The sequence below is a fragment of the Peromyscus maniculatus genome, chromosome X (assembly GCF_049852395.1).
Source record: "Peromyscus maniculatus bairdii isolate BWxNUB_F1_BW_parent chromosome X, HU_Pman_BW_mat_3.1, whole genome shotgun sequence".
Classification (NCBI taxonomy): domain Eukaryota; kingdom Metazoa; phylum Chordata; class Mammalia; order Rodentia; family Cricetidae; genus Peromyscus; species Peromyscus maniculatus.
The window spans coordinates 121,031,983-121,045,761 of NC_134875.1; the positions used below are offsets into that span (position 1 = coordinate 121,031,983).

The window sequence follows — 13,779 nt, forward strand, 5'->3', positions numbered from 1 at the left end:
GGATTCTTCTATGTGGACCAGTGGAGAAACACAGACAAATTCATAGTTGTTAGTCAAAACTAAAGAGGTAGGAGCTGATGAGATTGCTCAATCGGTAAAGTATTTATAGTGGGAGCATGAGGTACATGAGATCAATCCTTAGAAACCATGTTAAATAAGAAAAAGGTCAAGTGCAAACACACATTTGTAATTAGAGAGCTAGGGAGGCAGAGACAGGAAAACCCTTGGGGTTTTCTGACCAGCCAGCTTAGCCTGCTTAATGAACTCCAGGACAATTAGAAATCCTGTCTCACAAAACAAAGTACACAGCTCCTAAGGCATTACTCCTGAGATGGTCCTCTGGCACACACGCACACGCACACGCACACGCACACGTGACAGTGAAAGACAATGTCAGAACAAATGTTACTCTTTTTCATGATATCAGCATGTACCTTTTCATATAGTGCTTAGCTTATTTCATGTATTTCTAACGAAACCTTTTCACTACTAGCCTTCCTTTCAATGAATATGGTGTTTTCAGATGCGTTAGTCTTTGTGATAACTTGTTCCTAAAGGAAAACAGGATAAGTATGGTGAGCATGCATAGTTCATTTGCAGATGCAAGCACAGGATCCTAAGGAAGGCGGTTGACATGTCCCAGTTGGCCTTAATTATAAGCAGCACAGAAAGAACTAGACCTCAAGTGCTGTGGAGTTAGATACTTCTTAGACAGCAACTCCATCCCCGTGCAAATGGGCAGAAGTGACTAGCTTGAATGAATGTTAGTTTGCTATTAATTTAGGGACATAATAGATAAACTAAAGCCCAGCAAATAAATTGGTAGAAAATGGCACTGACTTGTGTGTACCTTTCCAAGAGTAGGGAGGCTGGGTATCACACTGTTCTTTTAGGCTGCTGCTGGCTGTTAGTTTATTTACTGGGCTTTTGATTTCTTATTGAGTCCCTAAATTAATAGCAAATTAATGTTTATCCGATTGAATTGAGCCTGTAGTTTAAATATTTTTTATTAAATAATAGCTAATGAAAGGTAATATAGAAAATGAGGATTCTCTGGAAAGAAGGCTAGTTCCAGCTTGTGATGTGAATATTTGAAAATCAGTTCAGTACATCACTTCTACCTCCTTACCACTTTTCCCCACTAGATTCATTTTTTTCTGAGGAACAAAAAATGTGGTATTATCATATGAATTATAGAAGGTTCTTTAAATCACTCTGTAACAAAAATGGTATTTAAAGGAAATAATGTAGTTAATGAATCTGTGTGCAAGTTAGTTTTGCAGAATACATAGGAGAATATTGTCAGAATACATAAGAGAATATTCCTTTTAGTTGTGGAGCCACATTCTTAACTATATCATTGTTGGTATATATAAATCATTTCTCCAAGCCCAAATGCTGTCATGGAATCTTCACAAAGAAATTATATATAGATTCATAGCCCTGGCCCATTTTACGTGCATTTGTTACCAAGTAAAAGTCACGTATACTACATAAAATAACCCTCAACAACTTTAATTTCTTGGCGGTCAAGCCTAGTTGAATGAGTAAAAACTTAAAAATGCAGAATAGTTCAACCAAATTACAGCAACTTATCTTTTAAACAATGACACTTCCTGTAACCTATTGTAATATTGCAAGTTATTCTGATTCTCCACATTGATAATTTATCATTAGATAAACCATATAGCCATGGAATTAGGACTGCAGTACTTGTATCACTCCAAAGGACATGCACTCTTATTTAGTTTTCAGTGGGAACAGATTGGTGCTTGGAGCAAAACTTGTATTACATATCTAAGCATAACAAATTTTAAAATCGAATTAACTATATGAATATGCAAGCATTTTCCTAATTTGCCCCTAGATGTTTCTTATAAAAAAATAATGGGGGCGGGAGGAGGGAGGACAGGGGAATCCGTGGCTGATATGTAAAATTAAATTAGATTATAAAATTTAAAAAATAATAATAAAAAATTAATTCAAGATATACATTTTTGGCTTATATTAGTTTTGCTTTGCTCAACTTTTTTTCAGTGCTGGGAATCAAACTTAGGGCCTTGCCCTTGCAAAGCAAGCACTCTTCCATTGAATTTCCCCATCCCTTGCTTCTTTGACAAAGGGTCTTCCTCCGTAGCCCACATTTTGGCCTCATACTTATGCCTTCTGCCTCAGCCTCCCAAGCACTAGGATTACAGATATATGCTGCAATGTCCAGTCTCTCTCTTAGGGCCAACAGGATGTCTCAATGAGTAAAGCTGCTTATAACACAAATCTCATTAGCCACATAGTGAAAGAAGACAACCAACTCCCACAACTTGTCCTCTGATCTCCACATGTATGCCCACACACATTAAATAACTGAATATATAAAAATGCAATAAATAAAATGATTTCTCATTTCACAATTTATATATTGCTTAAAAATAGATGTAATTATGTATGTCTATTTGATTATGGTCATGCAGTTAAAATGATGGGTTTTTAATTGCTTAATTTATCTAATATAATTAGAGAATGCAATCTGTCATTCTAAAATTTCCACACTTTTTCTTCTCTTTCCCTATTAATTCTTAGATCATTGTTTTTATCATAGAGCTTTAAATGCTATCTATATGTGTCTTCCACATTTCTATGCCCAGCCTAGATCGATAAACTGAATTCCAAGTCCTCATTTCTGGCTGTGTACTAGATACTTCCACTTGGATGTCTCACAGACCTGTCAACATTATCATATCAAAGCCTAACTCCTGAACTTCACTCAGCTTTCTCTTCCATTAGCATCTCAAAGTCAATCAATAGCTTCTCCATCCTCATTACCCAAGCAACAACAGTTAAAACCATCTTTTCTCTTTCTGCCTCTCGTATTCTTCCTCTCTTTCTAATAAATTAACTTAAATTGTTACCAGTGTCTTCACTGTATTTGAGATCTAAACATTTACCATTATCTTGCTGTCCTGCTTCAACACCACCGTTTATGGTTGGAACCAATCAGTTGCCCCAGTTAGTGTTCCTTGATTCAACCCTGGCTTTCCTTTTGATATGCTCTCCACTGAGAAGCCAGAGTGATAACAATTGTGTTAGTCTGGGCAGTGTTGGTGCACGCCTTTAATCCCAGCACTTGGGAGGCAGAGGTAGGAGGATCTCTGTGAGTTTGAGGCCAGCCTGGTCTACAGAGTGAGATCCAGGACAGGCACCAAAACTACACAGAGAAATCCTGTCTCAAAAAAAAATGTGTTAGTCATCAGCTCAAGATCTCTAATGCCTCCCTACTCACTTTGAACAAGAACAGAAGTCTGAATCATGATCCTACATGACTCTACAACATCTGGCCCTGGGTACCTGCTTCCCTCCTACAACCCACTTCTTCTTCACTTTCTTACAGTCTTGCTAGACTCTCACTGTTCTGGACTCAAGATTGTTAACATTAGTTTCTTCCTTCTTCCTGGTGTGATATTCTCTAACTTTGACTTTTTTCTCAAATGTCACTTTCTCATGACATGATCATCCCATTTAATACTGCACCTCCTTCAGCATTTCTTCTCACCTTGTTTGCTCTTCTCTATAGGACTCACATTATGCTTTCCTTGTGTATTTTTTTTTTGTTTTTTGTTTGTTTGTTTGTTTGAGACAGGGTTTCTCTGTGTAGTTTTGGAGCCTGTCCTGGATCTCGCTCTGAGGACCAGGCTGGCTTCAAACTCACAGAGATCCACCTGGCTCTGCCTCCCAAGTGCTGGGATTAAAGGCATGTGCCACCACTGCCCAGCTTCCTTGTGTATTTTTTAAATGCCCATCTTCCTATGTTTGTTGCCATATCCACAAATACAAGTATTCATGTCTGTCTGGTTTGTAGCTGAATCCCTAAATTCCTTTCCTGATATTCTGTAAGCACTGACCAAATATCAATGTGATGAATGAAAAGAATGGACTTAGAAAAATGCCAGAAAGAATAACAGTGGTGCTGGAATAAGGATATCTTAACCACTTCTAGAGGAGAAGACGGGAACTACATGCTGAGGAAAGCCAGCAAGATGTGGCTTCATCTGTGGGGATAAAAAGAGTTTTGAGTGAATATCTTCCAACCATGTAGAGAATTTTGATGCGTATTTTAAGGAAATAGGGTTCAAGTTAGTGATCTACCACATGAAAGGGCCACCAAGTGTATATATTCCTTTTCCTCTACAAACACAAACTAGTTTAAGGAATTTGAGGGTTCAGATGACTGGATAGTTGAAAGTTGAGTGTGACTTTGTATATAGCTTAACCCAGAACTCAAATGCTATCAAGATCTATCTACTGCCCCTGCCATTATTTGTTCAAAGTGTCACCGGAACGCTCAGGCTGTATGTGGTTGTAGGATCTGTCTCAGGTCTCTCTCTGAAGCCTTTCAGACAGTATCATGGTTTGGGTCAACTCTAGTAGAGCCACTTGCCTGTTTCCCAGGGAGATGTGTGCTGCTCTGGGAATGGAATGATTAGTCCACTTCAATTAAGGTCCACTTCACCCTAGAGCCAAGGGTTTGGAGAATAACTGGTTCTGCAGAGAGGAGTTAGGATAGAACTTTTCTAAGAAGAGGAGAATGGAGGGTGATAATGGCTAACATATGAGTTCTACAAAGGAGTAATGAAGGCTTGAACTTCAGACACTGCAGTTGGAATGGAAGGAAAGGGAAGAAGTACCAAACAGAGGAAGTCAAGCTGACCTCCTGGCTTGGACTGGAAGTAGACAGGACATAGGCTTGGATTCACCTTGCAGATTTGGAGCTATGTGGCTAGAATTTGCCAATGTCATTCATGAAGAATGAAGTAGGAGGAACACATTTAAAGAGAAGAAAGGCGGTCTCTTGCTTTCTCATCCCCGTTTTTGTTAAGAAGATTGTTTCCAGCTTCTCAAACTCAAGAACAATTGAGTACTGCAAGAGGCAGAAGGCAAATTCTTCCACCAACCACTTATTCTCAGAAGACTTGTCTCTGTGGTTTTGCAAACTCTTCTCTTGGAACTTACGTGTGAGAACATTTATTTTCTCCCAGCACTCTGCATTGCTTTTGCTTGAGCTAGCAGGGACTATGGAGTAGAAAACTGTCAGAGCTGGGTTCAGTCTTCTCCCTGAGAACATTTCTGCATGACTGACTTAAGACTATCTTTGAATGAATTATGGATTAGACTGGGAGAAGTGAAGTACTCATGTATAATGTCCCTGTTAGTGCCCATGGAATTATGAAGCAAGAAAAATCTAGTAGGATTTGGACATAAGAAATGAAGGATAGATATTGAATCATCATAGCCTGTGCAGAGAGGTATCAGCATCATTTTTGTTTTGTTTTGTTTGGGTTTTTTTTTTTTGGGGGGGGCAGTGTTTATCACCAAGTACTGTTGCAAATTCTCAACACAAAATGAGTCATTTAAACTGGGCAGTGGTGGCGCACGCCTTTAATCCTAGCACTCAGGAGGCAGAAGCAGGCAGATCTCTGTGAGTTCGGGGCCAGTCTGGTCTACAAAGCAAGTTCCAGGACAGCCAGAACTGTTACACAGAGGAACTCTGTCTTGAAAAACCAAAAAACAACAATAACAAAATGAGTCATTTATTCACCTTAGCAACTCTTTGCGATATTACTGTTATTCCCAATTCACAGATGGGGAAACTGAGACCAACAAATCCTTCTTAATGTACAATGTTAAGAGTCTCACAACTAAAATAGTGGACCTAGAATTTAAGGACTGTGCCTCAAGGACATGAGCACTTAAATCAGCTGATTGTATGTTCCAGAACATCTCCAGACAATCATAATTTATGCCCATTCATTCAGCATAATTCAAAATATGGACTCTAGAAAGTGTCCTCATTTGGATACAAATTATGAATACCATTCCTCTTACCCATGATCATTTGCTCACTCAAAGCCAAGGAAAATTCAGTCTATGCAACAGAGGCATCCAAATGACTAGACAAGATTTCCAGGTATATGATTTTGAAGGGAATGTGATTATCTGATAATCTCTAGTTTGTCCTGAGAATTAAACATGGTATATGGGTTGGTATAGGTTTGATTTGAACTAATAAGTTAGTCTGCATCCTTAAGGTTTCAGAGGCCTGACATATACTGACATAATGTGGCTGAGGCTATGCTTTACATCTTTTGACAGGGAGTTTTGTTTAGGCCTCAACCTTTGGCTCTTGCAGGTTCCCCCTGATCTCCAGAACGAAGTGCTCATCAGCCTTCTGGAGACAGATCCGGATGTCGTGGACTACTTGCTCCGAAGAAAGGCTTCCCAATCCTCGTGAGTATGCCCATTTTCCAGCTTGTGGAGTCACGTTCACTCATGATGTTCCTCTTTAGTTCCATTTCTAAAGAATATGAATGGTAGCTATATTTGCATGCAGAGTGACACAACAGGAATGTTGACAACTTTGAGGCAATTCTGATCAATCCACCTAAGCAGAAATTATTTCAGTCTTATCAACTTACCAAAGTCCAAGTCACTTTCCCAGATGTTTCTTGTTTGTTCTCAACTTTCTCTAGAATCTTCAGGAACTTCCGACTTATGTTCACAGGGGGTAAAAAATATTCTAAACCACTGGCAAGAAGCTCAAAGGAGTAAAATGTTCATAAATGAGTCTAGCAGACATAACCAACCTGTGGCCCACAGGCCACATGTGCCTCACAATAGCTAAGAATTCAGCCCAACACAAAATGACAAACTTAATGAAAATGTTACAAAATTTTGTCTTTATAACACAGTTGTACAGTTCTTGATCATCAACTTTGTCAGTGACAATATTGTGTTCCAGTGTTAAAAGTCTAGACATGTCTGTTAAGAGTCTTGGTAAACACTTAATGCCCTGTAGGCTGCATTGGAGTGCGGGGATCATCTTCCTGGTGCAATTTTACAGGTGGGAGCAATCCATTTCTAAACCACAAGAGCAACCTTTGCTGAGACCTAAGTGCCCATTTGCAATGAGAAGTGTGTATTTTCCCAACTCTGTCATTACGTATATCTTGTATTGTCTTGATAAAAATGCACACTATCCAAGTCTGCAAGGAGGCAAATGCAAGGCATGATTTAAGTTACAGCTTGCCACCATTTTGCCCTAAAAGGAGCACAGAATAGTTTGTTATTCAGATTTTATGTTTAATCCCAGCAGCTGCTAATAGAGGCGGAGTGTATGAAGGTGCTATAACATTTGGAAAAGCCAGGTAGAGGGATGGCATTGCCACATTGCCACATTACCCAGGAGCACCATCACCACATAAATACCCAACCATAAATTTGGGATAGGAATTGTTGATGCTGTTCTCTCTTGAGAGTATCATTGTGCTGTGCTTTCAATCCTTAAGTCTAGGACACATTTGCTCATGTTCTAGTGACTTCAAAAGTGAGATTGACCCTAAAACCAATGACATGCCTTAGCCTAATTCAGAGCATGTTTTGTTGTTGTTGTTGTTTTTCAAGACAGGGTTTCTCTGTGTACTTTTGTGCCTGTCCTGGATCTCGCTCTGTAGACCAGGCTGGCCTTGAACTCACAGAGATTCGCCTGGCTCTGCCTCCGGAGCATGAGATTAAAGGCATGTGCCACCTCCACCCGGCCTCATAGCATTTTATTTTCTTTTTCAGCCATAGATTTTTTTTTTCAAAGACAGGGCTTATTTAGATGTAACTTAGAAAAGAGACATGTTCAGTTATTTCTATAGACTAATACCAAATTTGATTACTTTTCATTTCAAATTATTTCAGGTGATAATAAAAGTATACTATTTAGGGAAATTGAATGAAAAGGAATTCCACATTGTTTAATCCCCTTCTTAACAGGCCAATACATTAAGACCCCTGCTGAATGCAGTTCCCCTCCCATTCCAGTAGTCCAGGGAAGGTCTTGTAATCAGATCGCCCTTTCAATGCATTTTAAGAAAAGACTATTTGTATGCCAATCAGTATCAAGGCAATTTCTGGTTCAAGCAAGATACTCTGCTTGGATTCAAGTTTTAAGAAACACAAATAAATGTAAATATGTATAAAAAATACGAATGGACCTGCATTTCATGGTCTTGTTTTTATATCAGGGAATTGGAACTGCACTTAATTTTTTCCTATATTTCTAACTCTCATCAAGTTATAAATTCTCATAAATTTCTCCCCAACCAATCATGTGCTTTGAGAATTTTTATAATCTTACTTGTGTCTCTCCTGTGGGCAAGAAATACAGTGATGTTTCTATTTGTAAATCCCTCATTAATTTTGTTTATAACATTTTGTTGGTATATGGTAGAAAATCTAGAAAACATATACACAAAGAGAAAAATAACATGGAATTTTTACTGTCCAAATTTCTTATTTTGTGTGACATTATTTAGATAGGTTCATTTTATTCTCAAAAGACCATTGACAGGAATGCAATGTGGTTTCCAAGCATGCTTTTGGTATATAAATGCCAAGGTAAGAACAGAACCTTTCTTTCTCTACTCTTAAGAAGGACAAAGTGCACATATTAAGCCCACGCTGAGCTGTGCAATTGTTCTAGCTTCTTTTGTTGCTATCCTTGTATGAGTGACTCTTTAGGGAAGAGAAGAGGATTAGTTTTGTTTTTCTTTTTGTTTTTTTTTTCCTCTAGGTACAGGCAAAGAACAGTCCAGAAGGTCACTAATAATGCCATGCTGTAAACTATAGATATTTGTGAAAAACTTTTTTGTTATAAGTGGCCTTCTGAGGCTTGAGCTGTAGGCGGTCACTTTGGGCCATAAACGTATGCTTCCCCAACTCCTGGTGTTTATGGAGTTCTTCAAATCTTGGGAGGTTGCTTCTTCTGAGTCAGTAGGATTGGAGAAGTGGGCTGAGATTCTGTATTTCCAACAAGCTCCCTGTAGTACTGTTGTTACTGGTCCATGATTCACATTTGGAGTAGAGAAAGCTTAAAATGCCAAGGCATTTTCTTAACTTTATGTGCATTCAGACCTTATGGGAGAGGTGTATTATTCATTATATAACAGAATGCAAAACAGCAGGTTTTCAGACTCACCTGTCCATCCCCAATACCTGGGGATTGTAAAGAACAGCTGTGAGTCTCCCCTGTAACCATGGTGTTTGTTCATTTGTTCTGGCTGGCAGTCCAGACATTGGGATTTTCAAAGTTCTCCACATGATTCTAATAAGCAGCCCAAACTCCAAAGAACTGACTCAGATCTACCACTTGGATTCTCTATATTTAAAATACCATGGGGACTTGGGTGGGGTGAGTTTTGACCTTTAACATGTGTCCTTGTGTTGATAAAGGAGCAGAACAAATGTTCTGGCTTATAAGTCCATTTGGAGTTTGTAGAAAAGAGGGCGATGTGATTTTTCCGTCTCCTAATGGCTTCTGCGGGAAAGAAGAGGTTGTAGTGCACTTGGAAGCTGAGCGAAGATGTAACTGGTTCTGGGTGTTCAGATAGGGAGTCCTGGGTTTGGTCAAAACAGCAAAGTTGCCATCTGTCTGGGGACAGAATAATGAAGTTCGGTAGATGTCCTAAAATAAAATGCTGCAGTGTGTTGGGGTTGACATTGAAATCAGAAAGTAGTGATAAAGGAATACAGTGACAAAATATCCCTGTAATTATAAATTATAGAGACTATAAATTATAGTACCCCAAAGTGACAGATGGTGCTGGCTACAGTAGTATCCACATCAATTAACCACCTATCAGTTGTGTCTGTGTAATTTATGACCCTGCTTTCAAGCTTCAAGTTGAGATTGAGATCTCCCACGCCCCACTTCAACCTTACTGCCACTTGTTGGATGCTATGGGGTACGTTCCTCGATGACTCTCTGACTCAGTTTTCTCATCTGTTAGTTGGAAATTAAACAGTTACTCTGGGTTTATTCTGAATTTCACCATATGATTCACCATTTACAACTACTTACAGAGGGTTATTGTGTATGAGGCACTATGACTGTGTCCCTTGACATCTATAAGATAGCGGATGGACACAAAATATGGCCCATGAGAACAAGATAGCATTGGGTCTAAAAGCAAAGTTCTTTATGCACTGGAGACTTTTGAATTTCTTTTCCCTGAAGCCTCCATTCCCCAGTTCACATACCTAAGTAAAGCTTTAGATTCCTGTGAGGCCAAGTGGAAACACCACAAGATTTAATTCAGAGGGGAAACGAAATAAATTTTCAAAAGAGTGTAAAACCCAGAATGAGAAAATATGTATTATTATTTCTGTTTTGAAAGAGCAGACATTTCGTGATATTTGGGAACTTGGCGTTTTGTTATGATTTGTGTTTTTCTCTTCTGTGTGCAACATCATAATTGGGTGAGTGCAGAGAGAATTTATTCTCTTTTCATGTGCTCATCCACTTCAGGGTTTAGCTTTCACCAAAGGGGCATGCCAGAGGGGGATTAGAAGAGATTTTCAGTACCAGAGTTGCCAGGCTTATGAGTTTTTCACAGCTTGTCTGGTGTACTTGCTAGAATTATGTGCTCTTTTCTTCAGAAGTCCTTAAAACAGACCAGCCTCTCTTTGATTCAGGAACGTGACAATATAGGGGAAGATGGGAGAAAGGTAATCTAAATGTAGGTTGAATGAGGACCTCTAAAGCAAAACAAAGGTGATGTAGTCGGGTCAGGGCTAGGATGAGGTAAAAGAGGCACCTATCTGGGCACAAAATTTAAGGAAATAAGAACTCAGTCATGAACACTATATTGTAATATAATATTTTATAAAATCAAATTTGATTCCCTGCCCCCAGACAATGAAAAGGAAAAAGAGCAACATTTTCTAAAGACCAGTGTCATACTTCGCCACCCAACACACCAAGTTGATAGTAAAACAAGTGGCCTGGCCTAAATCATATTTTCACAACCTCCCCTTTCTTTGTCTCTTCTTAACTGAGACAGTTACTAAGTGTGACAGTTGCTATTGACAAAGTGACAATCTGAAATGATTTTTAGTTAAATTAACCTGAGACTAAATAATGATAACATTGTTTGGAATAAATGATGTATTGAAGCTTAATTCAGTGTTAAGGGTTCCAATATACCTATTTTTCATTTTTTAGTATTATCTTTACTTATCTAATATTCTAGGGAGAGAAATGAACTTTACATAAAATTATTTATATCAAAGTGCACAGTTCTGTTTTTCACTGAGGTGCTTTGGACCCCTGGATCTCTGCATAAGGAATGCTTGGTAGAACTGACCATAAACCACTGTGAACATGGCCTGTAAATCTACAGCTCAGGAGAGAGAGCCCAATGGAGCTCAGGATTATCTATGGCATGAAAACTAATTCTAATAATAGTTCTTGTCATTTTCAAATGCAGGCTTCAGAAAACCGAAGGAGCTAGGCATGTAATCTCAGCACTCATGAGGATCAGGAGCTTTGAGGCTAGTCTTGTCTAGGTAGTAAGTTTCAGGCTACCACAGATTACATGAGAACTTGTCTCAAAACAATAAGCAAACAAAAACAGTAAAGGAATTTTTTCTTTCAATCTATCAATCCTCGTAGGTGTCCCAGAAATATAACAGTAATTCAACCAAACTAGACAGAGCACTCATTCCTACCCACATGTAGAAAGTAGACACAAATGACCCAAGCTTATACGTATCTATCTTTAAATTTCTGTGTGATTAATTTTGTTAGTGACCTTCACAAAGTTGTTATTGAAATTAAAAAATCATGACCAGTTCATCAAAACCATGAATGAAAACCAATATTCATTCCAAAAGGCAATAGTTAGGAACTGTAAGATGGAAGTCCACCCCATCAATAAACCCACTTTCTGCAGCATGAAAGAGTGATGGGTTTTCTTGTAGTTTGTGGTATTTTGTTGAGCTTACCAAAACAGTACCATGGAGATCATTCATTTTAATCTATCAATGTTCACAATTAAAGGCATCTTTTACCAGTCTGTGGACTGTTATGTAATAGGTTATAATTTCTGCCTTCTCTTTGCTATGATTTGCTGAATCAGGATGCTCCAAAATCTGACTTTACCTATGGCATAACAGCAAAGAATCCTATTGGCTAGCAGTTGCTGGTGACTTCAATGTTCCTTTCATTCTAGTACCCTGGAAATTATGAAGCATTAAGCCTTTTTCTCCCACACATATCAGGCAGAGTTTTAGGGAAAACTTTAATTAAGTGCAATATGGAATTCCACAGTGATGAATTTGAAAAACTAGAAGTAATTGTCATAGGTAGAACAATCTGGGATGGAGGAAGGTTGAACCCCATCCTCCCAGCATTCCAGTGTCTTTACTGTAATCTATAGCCTTTTTATACTTTGGGAAAATATTTATTCAAAGATGCTTTTGTCAGGCATGATATAACTAAAAGGAATATAGACAGTATTATTTTACCTTCACCTGTCACTAATGCACTATAACATCATGCGGAGGAAATTATTAAGGACTTAAAATGAAGGGAAAAGTATCCCCAAAGGCCCTGGTATTTATCGTCCAGTTCTGGCTTTACCATCTGCTAGAGAAGTGAGATTCACATCAGCACCTCTTTAGAGAGGTGTTTTTATCCCAAGGGAAGCTTTGCAGCCCTGTGCACAGTTAATGTGGGAATCTCCATAATTCCAGGACTGCTGTGACAATGGATTATTTCCTGGTGTAATTAATAGTTTCTGAGATGAATACAAGCTTTGCATTCCAGCAGACTGAAGTTTACTGATTGAACGATTGAACCAAGGATGAAGACAACACACATTTGAAATCTCTGTGTTTCTCAGCTAATTAGCTCAGCAATGGGCTGGGCCAGCCACACTGAGGGTTGAACTGGAGTTCTTCATTTATTCACAGAACCAGTTCTGTATTTCCGGCTGCAGTGCAGGCTTCCTCACAGGACCCTGCCAGCGTGTTTACACCCTGACCTGGAGGGACCAGCTAAGGGTGAGAATGTTGATTCACTCTCCATGTCCATCTCATGTTTGGTTAGCTAGCACTGGCCATGCACGCTGGGGATGGTCCTGGGGTTTAAGTATCTAACAGATTACTCTCCCAGCTTCGAGACAAACCCATGTTGTCTGACAGCCTACCTACTCAAAGCCCCTAACCTCAATCTGCTGTACACTAGCTATAAAAAGTAAAAGAGCTGGACACATTTGGATTGGAAACCACATCACTTAGCAACTTATCCAGCCAACAGTCTGTTAAGATCCAAAAACATAGAAAGGCCACATCATGTTTTAAAGACAATGTCTTAGCAACTGTAACCCTCATCAAAGCAAGTCTTTCCCATAAGCAAATACACAAATATCTTAATGTTTACTTAGAACAGTCATCTTAAAGGTGGAGCTCCTATGTGCAAATCAGAGAGAAGACATTTGAGGCTGTTTCATTTTTTCAGAGATTCCAAAGGGGAGCATGTTTGTCTCAATCTGGGAATTCTTTTGATGACTGTTAAGCAAATTTGGTTACAGCTCCCTCATCTCTGCTGAGAAAAATTAAATGAAGGGGATATTTTTAAACATTTAAAATGGTAATTAACTATAAATATAAAATATAGCCTTTTATTATTAATTTGCAACAGCAAGTACATGAGTTTAATAAATTTTACAGGGACTTCAAACCTTACTGCCTGGACTACTAGACAGACAAGATATTTTATCAACTACCTGTTTCTATTGGTCATTTCTGGTCTTAGATCAGGAACAAAGACAGTCGAGAGTAGCTTAGAGCAAGGCCTACCATATAATGAACTCTAATGGATGTTACTCTTATTACAGTCCAAAGCAGCATGCCATATATTTTTCAAGGTGCTTTCCACATGTACCCACTTCCTATATTGTA

At 38.7% G+C, this 13,779-nt stretch overlaps 1 protein-coding gene across 4 annotated transcripts in view; it reads left to right on the forward strand.

Annotated features, from left to right (window-relative positions):
* Positions 1-13,779, forward strand: part of Arhgap6 (Rho GTPase activating protein 6) — a 479,616-nt gene that overhangs the window by 457,856 nt on the left and 7,981 nt on the right. For all 4 annotated transcript variants that reach the window (XM_006994323.4, XM_006994324.4, XM_076561964.1 and 1 more), the window contains exon 10: positions 6,182-6,279. In XM_006994323.4, coding sequence (XP_006994385.1) covers positions 6,182-6,279 — 98 coding nt within the window. The remainder of the gene's footprint in view (positions 1-6,181; positions 6,280-13,779) is intronic.